At 45.7% G+C, this 16,644-nt stretch overlaps 13 protein-coding genes and 24 non-coding genes across 37 annotated transcripts, besides 2 other annotated features; 28 read left to right on the top strand and 9 right to left on the bottom strand. All coding sequences in view use genetic code 2, as the record gives it.

The window, feature by feature from the left end:
• Positions 1–986: a D loop.
• Positions 987–1,054, top strand: KEF73_t01. The gene has a single exon. It is a non-coding gene; the product is annotated as a tRNA-Phe (tRNA).
• On the top strand, positions 1,055–2,001 carry KEF73_r02. The gene has a single exon. It is a non-coding gene; the product is annotated as a 12S ribosomal RNA (ribosomal RNA).
• On the top strand, positions 2,002–2,073 carry KEF73_t02. Its single transcript has one exon. It is a non-coding gene; the product is annotated as a tRNA-Val (tRNA).
• Positions 2,074–3,756, top strand: KEF73_r01. The gene has a single exon. It is a non-coding gene; the product is annotated as a 16S ribosomal RNA (ribosomal RNA).
• KEF73_t03 lies at positions 3,757–3,831 on the top strand. Its single transcript has one exon. It is a non-coding gene; the product is annotated as a tRNA-Leu (tRNA).
• Positions 3,832–4,806, top strand: ND1. The gene has a single exon. A coding sequence (NP_148938.1; NADH dehydrogenase subunit 1) covers positions 3,832–4,806, from the start codon at positions 3,832–3,834 to the stop codon at positions 4,804–4,806; it is 975 nt and encodes a 324-aa protein.
• A 3-nt stretch (positions 4,807–4,809) lies between these two features.
• On the top strand, positions 4,810–4,881 carry KEF73_t04. The gene has a single exon. It is a non-coding gene; the product is annotated as a tRNA-Ile (tRNA).
• KEF73_t05 lies at positions 4,879–4,949 on the bottom strand. Its single transcript has one exon. It is a non-coding gene; the product is annotated as a tRNA-Gln (tRNA).
• Positions 4,949–5,017, top strand: KEF73_t06. The gene has a single exon. It is a non-coding gene; the product is annotated as a tRNA-Met (tRNA).
• ND2 lies at positions 5,018–6,067 on the top strand. The gene has a single exon. A coding sequence (NP_148939.1; NADH dehydrogenase subunit 2) covers positions 5,018–6,067, from the start codon at positions 5,018–5,020 to the stop codon at positions 6,065–6,067; it is 1,050 nt and encodes a 349-aa protein.
• A 2-nt stretch (positions 6,068–6,069) lies between these two features.
• KEF73_t07 lies at positions 6,070–6,139 on the top strand. The gene has a single exon. It is a non-coding gene; the product is annotated as a tRNA-Trp (tRNA).
• A 1-nt stretch (position 6,140) lies between these two features.
• KEF73_t08 lies at positions 6,141–6,210 on the bottom strand. The gene has a single exon. It is a non-coding gene; the product is annotated as a tRNA-Ala (tRNA).
• Position 6,211: 1 nt separating this feature from the next.
• Positions 6,212–6,284, bottom strand: KEF73_t09. The gene has a single exon. It is a non-coding gene; the product is annotated as a tRNA-Asn (tRNA).
• Positions 6,285–6,315: an origin of replication (OriL).
• On the bottom strand, positions 6,316–6,382 carry KEF73_t10. Its single transcript has one exon. It is a non-coding gene; the product is annotated as a tRNA-Cys (tRNA).
• On the bottom strand, positions 6,383–6,453 carry KEF73_t11. Its single transcript has one exon. It is a non-coding gene; the product is annotated as a tRNA-Tyr (tRNA).
• Position 6,454: 1 nt separating this feature from the next.
• Positions 6,455–8,005, top strand: COX1. Its single transcript has one exon. A coding sequence (NP_148940.1; cytochrome c oxidase subunit I) covers positions 6,455–8,005, from the start codon at positions 6,455–6,457 to the stop codon at positions 8,003–8,005; it is 1,551 nt and encodes a 516-aa protein.
• KEF73_t12 lies at positions 8,006–8,076 on the bottom strand. Its single transcript has one exon. It is a non-coding gene; the product is annotated as a tRNA-Ser (tRNA).
• Positions 8,077–8,080: 4 nt separating this feature from the next.
• On the top strand, positions 8,081–8,155 carry KEF73_t13. Its single transcript has one exon. It is a non-coding gene; the product is annotated as a tRNA-Asp (tRNA).
• Positions 8,156–8,169: 14 nt separating this feature from the next.
• Positions 8,170–8,860, top strand: COX2. The gene has a single exon. Coding sequence (NP_148941.1; cytochrome c oxidase subunit II) is annotated over positions 8,170–8,860 (691 nt in total).
• On the top strand, positions 8,861–8,934 carry KEF73_t14. Its single transcript has one exon. It is a non-coding gene; the product is annotated as a tRNA-Lys (tRNA).
• Position 8,935: 1 nt separating this feature from the next.
• On the top strand, positions 8,936–9,103 carry ATP8. The gene has a single exon. A coding sequence (NP_148942.1; ATP synthase F0 subunit 8) covers positions 8,936–9,103, from the start codon at positions 8,936–8,938 to the stop codon at positions 9,101–9,103; it is 168 nt and encodes a 55-aa protein.
• Positions 9,094–9,777, top strand: ATP6. The gene has a single exon. A coding sequence (NP_148943.1; ATP synthase F0 subunit 6) covers positions 9,094–9,777, from the start codon at positions 9,094–9,096 to the stop codon at positions 9,775–9,777; it is 684 nt and encodes a 227-aa protein.
• Positions 9,777–10,562, top strand: COX3. Its single transcript has one exon. A coding sequence (NP_148944.1; cytochrome c oxidase subunit III) covers positions 9,777–10,562, from the start codon at positions 9,777–9,779 to the stop codon at positions 10,560–10,562; it is 786 nt and encodes a 261-aa protein.
• Positions 10,562–10,631, top strand: KEF73_t15. The gene has a single exon. It is a non-coding gene; the product is annotated as a tRNA-Gly (tRNA).
• ND3 lies at positions 10,632–10,980 on the top strand. Its single transcript has one exon. Coding sequence (NP_148945.1; NADH dehydrogenase subunit 3) is annotated over positions 10,632–10,980 (349 nt in total).
• A 1-nt stretch (position 10,981) lies between these two features.
• On the top strand, positions 10,982–11,050 carry KEF73_t16. Its single transcript has one exon. It is a non-coding gene; the product is annotated as a tRNA-Arg (tRNA).
• Positions 11,051–11,347, top strand: ND4L. The gene has a single exon. A coding sequence (NP_148946.1; NADH dehydrogenase subunit 4L) covers positions 11,051–11,347, from the start codon at positions 11,051–11,053 to the stop codon at positions 11,345–11,347; it is 297 nt and encodes a 98-aa protein.
• ND4 lies at positions 11,341–12,721 on the top strand. The gene has a single exon. Coding sequence (NP_148947.1; NADH dehydrogenase subunit 4) is annotated over positions 11,341–12,721 (1,381 nt in total).
• On the top strand, positions 12,722–12,789 carry KEF73_t17. Its single transcript has one exon. It is a non-coding gene; the product is annotated as a tRNA-His (tRNA).
• Positions 12,790–12,858, top strand: KEF73_t18. The gene has a single exon. It is a non-coding gene; the product is annotated as a tRNA-Ser (tRNA).
• A 1-nt stretch (position 12,859) lies between these two features.
• KEF73_t19 lies at positions 12,860–12,933 on the top strand. The gene has a single exon. It is a non-coding gene; the product is annotated as a tRNA-Leu (tRNA).
• On the top strand, positions 12,934–14,772 carry ND5. Its single transcript has one exon. A coding sequence (NP_148948.1; NADH dehydrogenase subunit 5) covers positions 12,934–14,772, from the start codon at positions 12,934–12,936 to the stop codon at positions 14,770–14,772; it is 1,839 nt and encodes a 612-aa protein.
• On the bottom strand, positions 14,769–15,290 carry ND6. Its single transcript has one exon. A coding sequence (NP_148949.1; NADH dehydrogenase subunit 6) covers positions 14,769–15,290, from the start codon at positions 15,288–15,290 to the stop codon at positions 14,769–14,771; it is 522 nt and encodes a 173-aa protein.
• KEF73_t20 lies at positions 15,291–15,359 on the bottom strand. The gene has a single exon. It is a non-coding gene; the product is annotated as a tRNA-Glu (tRNA).
• Positions 15,360–15,362: 3 nt separating this feature from the next.
• CYTB lies at positions 15,363–16,503 on the top strand. Its single transcript has one exon. Coding sequence (NP_148950.1; cytochrome b) is annotated over positions 15,363–16,503 (1,141 nt in total).
• Positions 16,504–16,575, top strand: KEF73_t21. The gene has a single exon. It is a non-coding gene; the product is annotated as a tRNA-Thr (tRNA).
• On the bottom strand, positions 16,575–16,644 carry KEF73_t22. The gene has a single exon. It is a non-coding gene; the product is annotated as a tRNA-Pro (tRNA).

Here is a 16,644-nt window from a genome sequence, read left to right on the forward strand (position 1 = left end):
ACGGCCGTAACTATGTACATTTGTAAATGTTATAACTTGTAAACCCAATGTTATACTGCACCTATGTATAATATTACATATTATGTATTTACCCATATATAATATCTGTGTTGTGGGTAGTACATTATATGTATTATCAACATACGGTGGTTTCAACCCCTCATACATCAGCACAAATCCAAGGTTTACATTAAGCCAAACACGTGATAATAACCAACTAAGTTGTTTTAAACTGGATAATTGCCACATCAACACAACTCCAGCTAACACGGGCTCCGTCTTTACCCACCAACTTTCAGCATCAGTCCTGCTTAATGTAGTAAGAACCGACCAACGATTTATCAGTAGGCATACTCTTATTGATGGTCAGGGGCAGAAATCGTATTAAGTCGCATCTCGTGAATTATTCCTGGCCATTTGGTTCCTAAAGTCAAGGGCTATCCTTAAGAAACCCGCCCCTGAAAGCCGAATGTCACAGCATCTGGTTAATGGTGTCAATCTTATTGCCCGTTACCCCCCCAAGCCGGGCGTTCTCTATATATGCATAGGGTTCTCCCTTTTTTTTTTTTCCTTTCAGCTTGCATATACAAGGTGCTAGCAAAGAAATTCTAACAGGGTCGAACTAGATCTTGAATTCCAGGGAACTATGTATTCATGGTGGAATGATATTCTATAAAGAATCACATACTTGGATATCAAGTGCATAAGGTCCGTTATTTTCTTCACAGATATCTAAGATTTCCCCGGCTTCTGCGCGGTAAACCCCCCTACCCCCCTACGCTGAAAGATCCTTATGTTCCTGTTAAACCCCTAAACCAGGAAGTTTCAAATCAGCATGATATTTTTTATATACATTAATAAACTTTTAGTGCACTTTATAGCAGTTTGGCACCGACAGCGCTGTAATGCGTACACTTTCATAATTAAAGTATACATTAATAAACTTTCCGATCCCCTAGCAACACCATTTTCCCGCCTAACCCACTGCTGGCGTAGCTTAACTAAAGCATAACACTGAAGCTGTTAATATGGACCCTAGAAAGTCCCACGAGCACAAAGGCTTGGTCCTGACTTTACTATCAGCTTTAACTGAACTTACACATGCAAGTCTCCGCATTCCTGTGAGGATGCCCTTAATCCCCTGCCCGGGGACGAGGAGCCGGCATCAGGCGCGCCCAGGCAGCCCACGACGCCTTGCTAAGCCACACCCCCAAGGAAACTCAGCAGTGATAAATATTAAGCCATAAGCGAAAGCTTGACTTAGTTAAGGTTAAGAGGGCCGGTAAAACTCGTGCCAGCCACCGCGGTTATACGAGAGGCCCTAGTTGATAACTACCGGCGTAAAGAGTGGTTATGGAAAAATATTTAATAAAGCCGAACACCCCCTCAGCCGTCATACGCACCTGGGGGCACGAAGACCTACTGCGAAAGCAGCTTTAATTACACCTGACCCCACGACAGCTAAGAAACAAACTGGGATTAGATACCCCACTATGCCTAGCCGTAAACTTTGATAAAAATATACAATTGATATCCGCCAGGGTACTACAAGCGCCAGCTTAAAACCCAAAGGACTTGGCGGTGCCTCAGACCCACCTAGAGGAGCCTGTTCTATAACCGATAACCCCCGTTCAACCTCACCACCTCTTGTTTTACCCGCCTATATACCACCGTCGTCAGCTTACCCTGTGAAGGCTCCATAGTAAGCAAAATGGACAAAACCCAAAACGTCAGGTCGAGGTGTAGCGCATGGGGTGGGAAGAAATGGGCTACATTCTCTAAACTAGAGTACTACGAACCACGCTGTGAAATCAGCGTCCGAAGGTGGATTTAGCAGTAAACAGAAAATAGAGAGTTCTCTTGAAACTGGCTCTGAGGCGCGCACACACCGCCCGTCACTCTCCCCAAGTTCAACCTGTCCTTCTAACTAAGAAGTTAACCGAACAAAGGGGAGGCAAGTCGTAACATGGTAAGTGTACCGGAAGGTGCGCTTGGAATAACCAGAGTGTAGCTAAAATAGGAAAGCACCTCCCTTACACCGAGAAGACATCCGTGCAAATCGGATCACCCTGAGCTGACTAGCTAGCCAACACACTTGGTCTAACACCACACATACATACCCCAATAAAACTTAGAATTAAGTCAACAAACCATTTTTCCACCTTAGTACGGGCGACCGAAAAGGAGACAAATTGAGCAACAGAAAAAAGTACCGCAAGGAAAAGCTGAAAGAAGAAATTGACATAATCCATTTTAAGCCTAGAAAAGCAGAGATTAAATCTCGTACCTTTGCATCATGATTTAGCCAGCAAACCTGAGCAAAGAGAACTTTAGTTCAGGCCCCCGAAACTAGACGAGCTACTCCGGGACGGCCTATTATAGGGCTAACCCGTCTCTGTGGCAAAAGAGTGGGACGAGCCCCGAGTAGAGGTGATAAACCTATCGAGCCTAGTTATAGCTGGTTGCTTAGGAAATGAATAGAAGTTCAGCCCCCCAGCTTTCTTAGGACCTTGAGGTAAAACTAATATTGTCCCAAAGAAACAAGGAGAGTTAGTCAAAGGAGGTACAGCTCCTTTGAACAAGGACACAACCTTAACAGGCGGCTAAGGATCATAATTACTAAGGTAACCTGTTACAGTGGGCCTAAGAGCAGCCACCTGCACAGAAAGCGTTAAAGCTCAGACAGATATAAACCTCTTATCCTGATAAGAAATCCCACCCCCCTAACCGTACTAAGCCGTTCCATGCCCCCATGGAAGAGATTATGCTAGAATGAGTAATAAGAGAGGACGACTCTCTCCCAGCACATGTGTAAGTCGGATCGGACCCACCCCCGACAAATAACGAACCCAAACCAAGAGGGAACTGTAGACCAGAATAAACACCAAGAAAAACCTACACTAATAAATCGTTAACCCCACACAGGAGTGCCCCCAGGGAAAGACCCAAAGAAAGAGAAGGAACTCGGCAAACACAAGCCTCGCCTGTTTACCAAAAACATCGCCTCTTGCAAATCAAAACATAAGAGGTCCCGCCTGCCCTGTGACTATGGGTTTAACGGCCGCGGTATTTTGACCGTGCGAAGGTAGCGCAATCACTTGTCTTTTAAATGAAGACCTGTATGAATGGCATCACGAGGGCTTAGCTGTCTCCTCTTTCAAGTCAATGAAATTGATCTGCCCGTGCAGAAGCGGACATAAGCACATAAGACGAGAAGACCCTATGGAGCTTTAGACACCAGGCAGATCACGTCAAACAACCTTGAATTAACAAGTAAAAACGCAGTGACCCCTAGCCCATATGTCTTTGGTTGGGGCGACCGCGGGGGAAAATTAAGCCCCCATGTGGACTGGGGGCACTGCCCCCACAGCCAAGAGCCACAGCTCTAAGCACCAGAATATCTGACCAAAAATGATCCGGCAAACGCCGATCAACGGACCGAGTTACCCTAGGGATAACAGCGCAATCCTCTCCCAGAGTCCCTATCGACGAGGGGGTTTACGACCTCGATGTTGGATCAGGACATCCTAATGGTGCAGCCGCTATTAAGGGTTCGTTTGTTCAACGATTAAAGTCCTACGTGATCTGAGTTCAGACCGGAGTAATCCAGGTCAGTTTCTATCTATGAAGTGATGTTTCCTAGTACGAAAGGACCGGAAAGAAGGGGCCCATGCTTAAGGCACGCCCCACCCCCACCTGATGAAGGCAACTAAAACAGACAAGGGGGCACACCAAGATTGCCTAAAAGAACGGCGCGCTAAGATGGCAGAGCCCGGTAATTGCGAGAGGCCTAAGCCCTCTTTCTCAGAGGTTCAAACCCTCTTCTTAGCTATGATCACCACCCTAATTACCCACGTTATTAATCCCCTAGCATACATCGTACCCGTTCTACTAGCAGTTGCTTTCCTAACCCTACTCGAACGAAAAGTCCTTGGGTATATGCAACTTCGAAAAGGGCCAAACATCGTAGGCCCCTACGGACTACTGCAACCTATCGCAGACGGCCTAAAACTATTTATTAAAGAACCCGTCCGACCTTCCACCTCTTCCCCCTTTCTATTCCTCGCCACACCCATACTTGCCCTTACACTTGCACTCACTCTTTGAGCCCCAATACCTATTCCTTATCCTGTTACAGATCTTAACCTAGGGGTACTATTTGTACTTGCACTATCTAGCCTANCCGTTTATTCTATCTTGGGATCAGGCTGAGCATCAAACTCCAAATACGCCTTAATTGGAGCCCTCCGAGCAGTAGCACAAACCATTTCCTACGAAGTTAGCCTAGGCTTAATCTTACTTAGCGTGATTATCATCACGGGGGGGTTTACTCTTCAAACCTTCAACGTGGCCCAAGAAAGCATCTGACTGCTCGTGCCAGCCTGACCACTTGCCGCCATATGATACATCTCAACCCTCGCCGAGACAAACCGTGCACCCTTTGACCTCACAGAAGGAGAATCAGAATTAGTCTCCGGATTCAATGTAGAATACGCTGGAGGGCCCTTTGCCCTCTTTTTCCTAGCCGAGTATGCTAATATTCTTCTAATAAATACACTCTCAGCCGTCCTATTTCTGGGCGCGTCCCACATCCCCGCTTTCCCCGAATTAACTGCCCTCAACCTAATAACAAAAGCTGCCCTCCTATCCGTTGTATTCTTATGAGTACGAGCTTCCTACCCCCGATTTCGGTACGATCAACTTATACATTTAGTTTGAAAAAGCTTCCTACCCCTCACCCTGGCCCTTGTACTGTGGCATCTAGCACTCCCCATCGCACTAGCAGGCCTCCCCCCTCAGATTTAGCCAGGAATTGTGCCTGAATGCTTAAGGACCACCTTGATAGCGTGGCTGATAGGGGTTCAAGTCCCCTCAATTCTAGAGAGAAGGGGCTCGAACCCATCCTCAAGAGATCAAAACTCTTGGTGCTTCCACTACACCACTTTCTAGTAAGGTCAGCTAATTAAGCTTTCGGGCCCATACCCCGAATATGTTGGTTAAAATCCTTCCCTTACTAATGAACCCCTACGTACTCACCATCTTACTTTCTAGTCTAGGACTAGGCACAGTCCTCACCTTTGCCAGCTCTCATTGACTACTTGCATGGATAGGCCTAGAAATTAATACCCTCGCCATTATTCCAATTATAGCACAACAACACCACCCCCGAGCAATTGAAGCAACAACCAAATACTTTTTAACACAAGCAACCGCCGCAGCAATAATCCTTTTTGCTAGCACCACCAACGCCTGACTTGTAGGAGAGTGAGAAATTCACCAGCTAACACACCCCTTAGCAACTACAACAGCAATATTGGCCCTTGCCCTCAAACTTGGACTAGCCCCCGTTCACTTTTGACTACCAGAAGTTCTTCAAGGACTTGAACTCACAGCAGGACTAATCCTGTCAACCTGACAAAAACTGGCACCTTTTGCACTTATAATTCAAGTAGCCCCAACCATTAACTCTTCTCTACTCATTGCAATTGGCCTTCTATCAACACTTGTCGGAGGCTGAGGGGGACTTAATCAAACCCAATTACGTAAAATTCTAGCATACTCTTCAATTGCCCACCTAGGATGAATAGTATTAATTTTACAATTCGCACCCTCCCTTACACTCCTCAGCCTATCCATATATATTGTCATGACATCTTCAACGTTCCTAGCACTAAAAGCCAACAACTCTCTAACTATTAATACTCTCGCAACTTCATGAACTAAATCCCCAACCCTTGCCGCATTGACCGCTCTTGTGTTGTTATCCCTCGGGGGCCTTCCACCCCTCTCAGGCTTTATACCAAAATGACTTATTTTGCAAGAACTAACAAAACAAGAACTGCCACTACCTGCCACACTAGCTGCTATAACAGCCCTTCTTAGCCTTTACTTTTATCTGCGACTCTGCTACGCCTTGACCCTCACTATTTACCCCAACACCCTAACTGCCACCGCCCCATGACGCCTCAATTTTACCATAATTACCTTGCCCCTTTCAATTGTTACTATTTTAGCCCTGGGATTACTTCCCCTCACACCAGCTGTGACTACCATGTTAGCTTTGTAGTAAGGGCTTAGGATAGTATTAAGACCAAGAGCCTTCAAAGCTCTAAACGGGAGTGAAAATCTCCCAGCCCTTGTTAAGACTTGCAGGACTCTATCCCACATCTTCTGAATGCAACCCAGACACTTTAATTAAGCTAAAGCCTTTCTAGGTGGGAAGGCCTCGATCCTACAAACTCTTAGTTAACAGCTAAGCGCTCTATCCAGCGAGCATCCATCTACTTTCCCCGCCACCGGGGGCGAGGCGGGGTAAAGCCCCGGCAGGCTATTAGCCTACTTCTTCAGATTTGCAATCTGACATGTGGTACACCACAGGGCTTGATAAGGAGAGGAATTAAACCTCTGTCCATGGAGCTACAATCCACCGCTTGGGCTCTCAGCCACCCTACCTGTGGCAATCACACGATGATTTTTCTCAACCAACCACAAAGACATTGGCACCCTCTATTTAGTATTTGGTGCCTGAGCCGGGATAGTAGGCACCGCCCTTAGTCTACTGATTCGGGCAGAACTAAGCCAGCCGGGCGCTCTTCTAGGGGATGACCAGATCTATAACGTGATCGTCACAGCCCATGCCTTCGTTATGATTTTCTTTATAGTTATGCCGATTATGATCGGAGGCTTTGGAAACTGATTAATTCCCCTAATGATCGGGGCCCCTGATATGGCATTCCCTCGAATAAATAACATAAGCTTCTGACTCCTTCCACCATCCTTTCTCCTCCTCCTATCTTCCTCTGGAGTTGAAGCCGGAGCTGGCACCGGGTGAACAGTCTACCCCCCTCTGGCCGGCAACCTAGCCCACGCAGGAGCCTCAGTTGATCTGACGATCTTCTCCCTTCATTTAGCCGGGATCTCCTCAATTTTAGGAGCCATTAATTTTATTACTACCATTATTAACATAAAACCCCCGGCTATCTCTCAGTACCAAACCCCACTTTTTGTTTGAGCTGTACTAGTTACTGCTGTCCTTCTACTACTCTCCCTCCCCGTTCTGGCAGCAGGCATTACTATGTTACTCACGGACCGAAATCTAAACACCACTTTCTTTGACCCGGCAGGCGGGGGAGATCCAATTTTATACCAGCACCTCTTTTGATTCTTCGGCCACCCAGAAGTCTATATTCTTATCCTCCCAGGCTTTGGTATAATTTCACATATCGTTGCATACTACTCCGGTAAAAAAGAACCATTTGGGTACATGGGAATAGTCTGAGCTATGATAGCCATCGGATTGTTAGGATTTATCGTATGAGCCCACCATATGTTCACTGTCGGAATAGACGTTGACACTCGTGCCTACTTTACATCTGCCACCATGATTATCGCTATCCCCACAGGAGTAAAAGTATTTAGCTGACTAGCTACACTACACGGAGGCTCAATCAAATGAGAAACACCACTTCTTTGAGCCCTGGGGTTTATTTTCCTGTTTACAGTCGGTGGACTGACAGGTATTGTCCTTGCTAACTCCTCATTAGACATTGTTCTACACGACACTTATTACGTAGTTGCTCATTTCCACTACGTACTATCCATGGGAGCTGTATTTGCCATCATAGGCGCTTTCGTACACTGATTCCCGCTATTCACAGGGTATACACTTCACAGCACATGAACCAAAATCCATTTTGGAATCATATTTATTGGTGTAAATTTAACCTTTTTCCCACAACATTTCCTGGGCCTCGCAGGAATGCCACGACGGTACTCTGACTACCCAGACGCCTACACACTGTGAAACACTGTGTCCTCAATTGGATCCCTTGTCTCCTTAGTAGCTGTAATTATATTCCTATTTATTCTTTGAGAAGCTTTTGCTGCCAAACGAGAGGTAGCATCAATCGAATTAACTTCAACAAACGTAGAATGACTACACGGATGCCCCCCACCTTACCACACATTCGAGGAACCGGCATTTGTCCAGGTACAAGCAAACTAACGAGAAAGGGAGGAATTGAACCCCCATGTGCTGGTTTCAAGCCAACCGCATAACCACTCTGCCACTTTCTTCTATAAGACACTAGTAAAACTAAGTCTATTACATTGCCTTGTCAAGGCAAAATTGTGGGTTAAAACCCCGCGTGTCTTAAGCACTTAGCTAGAATGGCACATCCCTCACAACTAGGATTCCAAGACGCGGCCTCCCCTGTAATAGAAGAACTCCTTCATTTCCACGACCACGCCCTTATGATTGTTCTTCTTATCAGCACACTAGTGCTTTATATCATCGTAGCAATGGTCTCTACTAAACTTACTAATAAGTATATCCTTGATTCTCAAGAAATCGAGATCGTTTGAACTATCCTCCCAGCAATCATCCTTATTCTCATCGCCCTCCCCTCCCTCCGCATTCTCTATCTTATAGATGAAATTAATGATCCACACCTCACTATTAAAGCAATGGGCCACCAATGATATTGAAGCTATGAATACACCGACTACGAAGACTTAGGCTTTGATTCTTATATAGTCCCCACTCAAGATTTGGTGCCAGGTCAATTCCGTCTTCTAGAAACAGACCATCGAATAGTTGTCCCTGTAGAATCCCCAATCCGAATCCTAGTCTCAGCTGAAGACGTCCTTCACTCCTGAGCCGTTCCCTCCTTAGGTGTAAAAATAGATGCGGTACCAGGACGATTAAACCAAACAGCCTTTATTGCCTCTCGACCTGGAGTATTCTACGGACAATGTTCTGAAATCTGCGGGGCTAACCACAGCTTCATACCCATCGTTGTTGAAGCGGTACCCCTAGAACACTTTGAGAAGTGATCCACTATAATACTTGAAGATGCCTCACTAAGAAGCTAAATCGGGAATAGCGTTAGCCTTTTAAGCTAAAGATTGGTGGTCCCCAACCACCCCTAGTGACATGCCCCAACTCAACCCCGCCCCCTGATTTGCTATTTTAGTATTCTCATGACTGGTTTTCCTAACTGTTATTCCTCCAAAAGTCCTCGGCCACACCTTCACAAATGAGCCTACCTCACAAAGCACTGAAAAAGCTAAACCTGAACCCTGAAACTGACCATGACACTAAGCTTCTTCGACCAATTTATGAGCCCCACATACCTAGGTATTCCACTTATCGCTGTAGCATTAACACTTCCATGAATTCTCTTCCCAACCCCCACTGCCCGATGATTAAACAACCGCCTAATCACTCTGCAAGGATGGTTCATCAACCGATTTACCCAACAACTTCTCTTACCACTAAATTTAGGCGGCCACAAATGGGCAGCCCTACTAACCTCCCTAATACTATTTCTTATTACCCTAAATATACTAGGCCTACTTCCGTATACATTTACCCCCACCACGCAACTATCCCTAAACATGGGTTTAGCGGTCCCATTATGGCTCGCCACAGTAATTATTGGCATACGAAATCAACCTACTGCCGCTCTCGGCCATCTCTTGCCTGAAGGAACCCCCGTCCCACTAATCCCAGTACTAATCATTATCGAAACAATCAGCCTTTTCATCCGCCCCCTCGCCCTTGGCGTACGACTTACAGCCAATCTCACAGCAGGCCACCTTCTTATTCAACTAATTGCTACAGCAGCTTTTGTTCTATTACCTATAATACCCACAGTAGCAATCCTAACTTCTATTGTCCTATTTCTACTTACCCTTCTTGAAATTGCTGTAGCTATAATTCAAGCCTACGTCTTTGTTTTACTTCTAAGCCTCTACCTACAAGAAAACGTTTAATGGCACACCAAGCACACGCATACCACATGGTTGACCCAAGCCCCTGACCTCTGACCGGCGCAATTGCCGCCCTTTTACTTACATCAGGCACTGCAGTCTGATTCCACTTCCACTCACTCACGTTACTTACCCTGGGTAATGTTCTGTTACTTCTCACCATATACCAATGATGACGAGACATTATCCGAGAAGGCACCTTTCAAGGACACCACACACCACCAGTCCAAAAAGGATTACGATACGGCATAATCTTATTTATTACCTCCGAGGTATTCTTTTTCCTGGGTTTCTTCTGAGCCTTCTACCACGCTAGCCTAGCTCCCACACCTGAATTAGGAGGTTGCTGACCCCCCACAGGCATCACTACTCTAGACCCCTTTGAAGTCCCCCTTCTTAATACTGCAGTCCTTCTAGCATCTGGTGTCACCGTTACATGAGCCCATCACAGCATCATAGAAGGCGAACGGAAACAAACCATTCAAGCTCTTACTCTTACTATTTTACTAGGATTCTACTTCACTTTCCTACAAGGTATAGAATACTACGAAGCCCCATTTACAATCGCTGACGGCGTGTACGGCTCTACTTTCTTTGTCGCCACCGGATTCCATGGCCTACACGTGATTATTGGATCAACCTTTCTAGCCGTTTGCCTTCTGCGACAGGTCCAATACCACTTTACATCCGAACATCATTTTGGCTTTGAAGCTGCTGCTTGATATTGACACTTTGTAGACGTTGTGTGACTCTTCCTATACGTCTCTATTTACTGATGAGGCTCATAATCTTTCTAGTATTAACACGTATAAGTGACTTCCAATCACCCGGTCTTGGTTAAAATCCAAGGAAAGATAATGAACTTAATTACAACAATCATCACTATTACCATCACATTGTCCGCAGTACTAGCCACTATTTCTTTCTGATTACCTCAAATCTCCCCAGACGCAGAGAAGTTATCCCCCTACGAATGTGGATTTGATCCATTAGGGTCCGCCCGCCTACCCTTCTCCTTACGCTTCTTTCTAATCGCCATCCTATTCCTCCTATTTGATCTAGAAATTGCCCTCCTTCTACCTCTACCATGAGGGGATCAGCTCGACACCCCAACCTTAACACTTATTTGATCCACTGCCGTACTCGCCCTCCTTACTCTTGGCTTAATTTATGAATGAACCCAAGGAGGCTTAGAATGAGCCGAATAGGCAGTTAGTCCAAAACAAGACCCTTGATTTCGGCTCAAAAGACCATGGTTTAAGTCCATGACCGCCTTATGACACCAGTACACTTCAGCTTTACCTCAGCCTTTATTCTAGGGCTCATAGGACTCGCGTTTCACCGCACCCACCTTCTCTCAGCCCTTCTATGCCTAGAAGGAATAATACTCTCTCTATTTATTGCCCTCTCCTTATGAGCCCTTCAAATAGAAGCCACTGGTTACTCAGTAGCCCCTATACTTCTCCTAGCGTTCTCAGCCTGTGAGGCCAGCGCAGGTTTAGCTCTACTAGTAGCAACCGCACGAACACACGGCACAGACCGCCTCCAAAGCTTAAACCTCCTCCAATGTTAAAAATCCTTATCCCCACACTCATGCTTTTCCCAACGATCTGGCTCAGTCCCGCGAAATGATTATGGACTACATCAATCGCCCAAAGTTTAGTTATTGCCCTAGCAAGTTTATCCTGACTTAAATGATCGTCAGAAACCGGATGATCCTCCTCTAACCTCTATTTAGCAACTGACCCCCTATCGACACCTCTACTAGTACTAACCTGCTGACTACTTCCCCTTATAATCCTCGCCAGCCAAAATCACCTATCGCCTGAACCCTTAAATCGCCAACGGACCTACATCTCCCTCCTGGTCTCCCTCCAAATATTTCTAATCTTAGCATTCGGGGCCACAGAAATTATCATATTTTACATCATATTCGAAGCCACACTACTTCCAACCCTAATTATTATTACCCGGTGAGGAAATCAAACAGAACGCCTCAACGCCGGCACCTACTTCTTATTTTATACCTTAGCTGGCTCCCTGCCCCTCCTTGTAGCCCTGCTTCTTATACAAAATGACAGCGGAACCCTATCCATATTCACCCTGCAGTATACACAGCCCCTGTACCTTTTAACATGAGGCGATAAACTATGATGAGCTGCCTGCCTTTTAGCTTTCCTTGTAAAAATACCACTATATGGTGTACACCTTTGACTTCCAAAAGCCCACGTAGAAGCTCCAATCGCCGGATCCATAATCCTAGCGGCTGTTCTCCTCAAACTGGGAGGATACGGCATAATACGTATAATAGTCATACTAGACCCCCTGACCAAAGAACTAGCTTACCCCTTTATTGTCTTGGCCATATGAGGTATCATTATAACCGGATCTATTTGCCTACGTCAAACGGACCTGAAATCACTAATCGCATACTCCTCAGTAGGCCACATGGGACTAGTCGCAGGGGGTATTTTAATTCAAACACCCTGAGGGTTTACTGGCGCAATTATCCTCATAATCGCACACGGCCTCGCCTCCTCAGCACTATTCTGCTTAGCCAATACCAGCTATGAACGTACACACAGCCGGACCATACTACTAGCCCGAGGAATACAAATAATTCTCCCCCTAATGACCACTTGATGATTTATGGCTAGTTTAGCCAATCTGGCCCTTCCTCCTCTCCCTAACCTAATAGGAGAACTAATAATTATCACTTCTATATTTAACTGATCCTATTGAACCCTTATTCTCACGGGACTAGGCACATTAATCACAGCGAGCTACTCCCTTTATCTATTCTTAATGACCCAACGGGGTCCCCTGCCATCCCATATTATTGCTCTTGAACCTACCCACACCCGAGAACACCTACTTATTATCTTACACCTCATCCCAATCGTACTACTGATCCTAAAACCTGAACTCATATGAGGCTGATGTTTCTGTAGATATAGTTTAACCAAGACATTAGATGTGATTCTAAAAATAGAGGTTAAAATCCTCTTATCCACCGAGAGAAATCTGACGATAGCAAAGACTGCTAATCTTCTGCCCCCTCAGTTAAATTCTGTGGTTCACTCGTGCTTCTAAAGGATAACAGCTCATCCTTGGTCTTAGGAACCCAAAAACTCTTGGTGCAAATCCCAAGTAGCAGCTATGCACCCCACTACACTCATCTTAAACTCGTCCCTTTTAATGATCTTCGCACTTCTAATTTACCCTCTTATCACCACCCTCACCCCAACCCCCCAACACAAAAACTGAGCCCTTACTCACGTAAAAACTGCTATCAAAATGGCCTTCCTAGTAAGCCTGCTCCCCCTTTTTATCTTCCTAGACCAAGGAACCGAAACTATCGTCACTAATTGACAATGAATAAACACCACAACCTTTGACATTAACCTTAGCTTTAAATTTGACCACTACTCCATTATTTTCACCCCGATTGCTCTGTATGTAACCTGATCGATTCTAGAATTCGCATCCTGATATATACATGCCGACCCCAACATAAACCGGTTCTTTAAGTACCTCCTCCTCTTCCTGATTGCCATAATTATTTTAGTAACCGCCAACAATATGTTCCAGCTATTTATCGGCTGAGAAGGGGTTGGAATTATATCGTTCCTCCTCATCGGATGATGACATGGGCGGGCTGATGCTAACACAGCTGCTATACAAGCTGTAATTTATAACCGAGTCGGAGACATCGGACTCATCCTAAGTATAGCCTGGTTCGCAACAAACCTAAACTCATGAGAAATTCAACAAATATTTGCCTCTTCAAAAGGACTTGACCTAACACTCCCTCTTTTGGGCCTCATTCTAGCCGCCACCGGCAAATCAGCGCAATTTGGACTTCACCCGTGACTTCCTTCCGCGATAGAGGGTCCTACGCCGGTATCTGCCCTACTACACTCCAGCACCATGGTTGTTGCGGGAATCTTCCTGTTAATTCGACTCCACCCTCTTATAGAAAATAACCAAACAGCCCTAACCACCTGCTTATGCCTAGGAGCCCTAACCACCCTATTCACCGCCACCTGCGCCCTAACACAAAATGACATCAAAAAGATTGTCGCATTCTCTACATCAAGCCAACTAGGACTTATGATAGTCACCATTGGACTTAATCAACCACAACTAGCCTTCCTACACATCTGCACTCACGCATTCTTCAAAGCTATACTCTTCCTATGTTCAGGCTCAATTATTCACAGTTTAAACGACGAACAGGACATCCGAAAAATAGGAGGTATACACAACCTCACCCCCTTTACCTCCTCTTGCCTCACAATCGGGAGCCTTGCACTTACCGGCACCCCCTTTTTAGCGGGGTTCTTCTCCAAAGATGCTATTATTGAAGCATTAAACACCTCCCACCTCAACGCCTGAGCCCTCACTCTTACCTTACTAGCCACCTCATTCACTGCCATTTATAGCCTACGAGTCATCTTTTTCGTCTCTATGGGACACCCCCGCTTTACGACTACAGCCCCAATTAATGAAAATAATCCATCCGTGATCAACCCAATCAAACGACTAGCCTGAGGAAGCATCATTGCAGGACTTCTGATTACCTCAAACTTCCTCCCATCCAACACCCCAGTGATAACCATGCCCACCCATTTAAAACTAGCCGCTCTCCTGGTAACCATCTTAGGCCTTCTCATTGCATTAGAACTTGCATCACTAACTAACAAACAATTTAAACTACACCTAACCTCATCACTACACAACTTCTCCAATATACTGGGATTCTTCCCCACCATCATCCACCGATTGGCCCCAAAACTAAACTTAACTCTAGGACAAACCATTGCTAGCCAAATGGTAGATCAAACATGATTTGAAAAAGTCGGCCCAAAGGAGTTATTTCAACTCACCTACCCAATAGTCACGACAACAAGTAATATCCAACAAGGCATAATTAAAACATACCTCACTCTATTCTTCCTTTCAACAACCCTAGCTGTCCTACTAACACTAACCTAAACTGCTCGAAGCGCCCCACGACTCAATCCCCGTGTTAATTCCAACACCACAAAAAGTGTTAGCAAAAGTACCCAAGCACACGCGATTAACATCCCCCCTCCGTGAGAATATATCAATGCCACCCCACTTGTATCCCCCCGCAAAACGGAAAACTCTTTAAAGAGGTCCACCGCCACCCACGAGGTTTCATACCACCCACCCCAGAATAAGCCTGCCACTAACACCACCCCCACCATATAAACCACTACATACCCTAAAACCGAACGATCCCCTCAAGACTCAGGAAAAGGTTCAGCAGCCAAAGCCGCTGAATAAGCAAATACCACAAGCATTCCCCCCAAATAAATCAAAAATAGTACCAAAGACAAAAAAGATCCCCCATGACCCACCAAAACACCACAACCCACACCTGCTGCTACAACCAATCCCAAAGCAGCAAAATAAGGTGCAGGGTTAGATGCCACAGCTACAAGCCCTAAAACCAGCCCTAAAAGAAATAAAGACACAAGATAAGTCATAATTCCTGCTCGGACTCTAACCGAAACTAATGACTTGAAAAACCACCGTTGTTATTCAACTACAAGAACCTAATGGCCAACCTCCGAAAAACCCATCCTCTCCTAAAAATCGCTAATGACGCACTAGTCGACCTCCCAGCACCCTCTAACATTTCAGTCTGATGAAACTTTGGCTCACTCCTAGGCCTATGTTTAGCCACCCAAATTCTTACCGGGCTCTTCTTAGCCATACACTATACCTCCGACATTTCAACAGCTTTTTCCTCTGTCTGCCACATTTGCCGAGATGTTAGTTACGGCTGACTCATTCGAAATATCCACGCCAACGGGGCATCTTTCTTTTTTATTTGCATTTATATACATATCGCCCGAGGACTTTATTATGGCTCTTACCTCTACAAAGAAACCTGAAATATTGGGGTGGTACTTCTACTTCTCACTATAATAACCGCCTTTGTAGGCTACGTCCTCCCATGAGGACAAATATCCTTCTGAGGGGCCACTGTAATCACAAACCTCCTCTCCGCTGTCCCGTACGTAGGAGGCGCCCTAGTACAATGAATCTGAGGCGGGTTCTCTGTTGACAACGCTACTCTAACACGATTTTTCGCCTTTCACTTCCTATTCCCCTTCGTCATTGCAGCTGCTACAGTCCTCCACCTTCTGTTCCTTCATGAGACAGGATCTAACAACCCAGCAGGCATTAACTCCGATGCCGATAAAATCTCCTTCCATCCCTACTTCTCATACAAAGATCTCCTAGGATTCGTAGCCATACTTCTCGGTTTAACATCCTTAGCTCTTTTTGCACCAAACCTCCTGGGGGACCCGGACAATTTTACGCCCGCCAACCCCCTGGTCACCCCACCTCATATCAAACCCGAATGATACTTCTTATTCGCTTACGCAATCCTACGATCTATTCCCAACAAACTAGGAGGGGTACTCGCCCTTTTATTCTCGATCCTTGTCCTTATAGTTGTTCCTATCTTACACACTTCCAAACAACGAGGACTAACCTTTCGACCACTGACCCAATTCTTATTTTGGGCCCTAGTAGCAGATATACTTATCCTCACCTGAATCGGAGGCATGCCCGTAGAACACCCATTCATCATCATCGGCCAAATTGCCTCTGTAATCTACTTCACCATCTTCCTAATTCTTTCGCCCTTAGCCGGCTGGGCCGAGAATAAAGCCCTCCAATGAGCCTGCCCTAGTAGCTCAGCGCCAGAGCGCCGGTCTTGTAATCCGGAAGTCGGAGGTTAAAACCCTCCCTAGTGCTCAGAGAGAGGAGATTTTAACTCCCACCCTTAACTCCCAAAGCTAAGATTCTAAATTAAACTACCCTCTG

This window comes from Oncorhynchus tshawytscha, mitochondrion (assembly GCF_018296145.1).
Source record: "Oncorhynchus tshawytscha mitochondrion, complete genome".
NCBI lineage: Eukaryota > Metazoa > Chordata > Actinopteri > Salmoniformes > Salmonidae > Oncorhynchus > Oncorhynchus tshawytscha.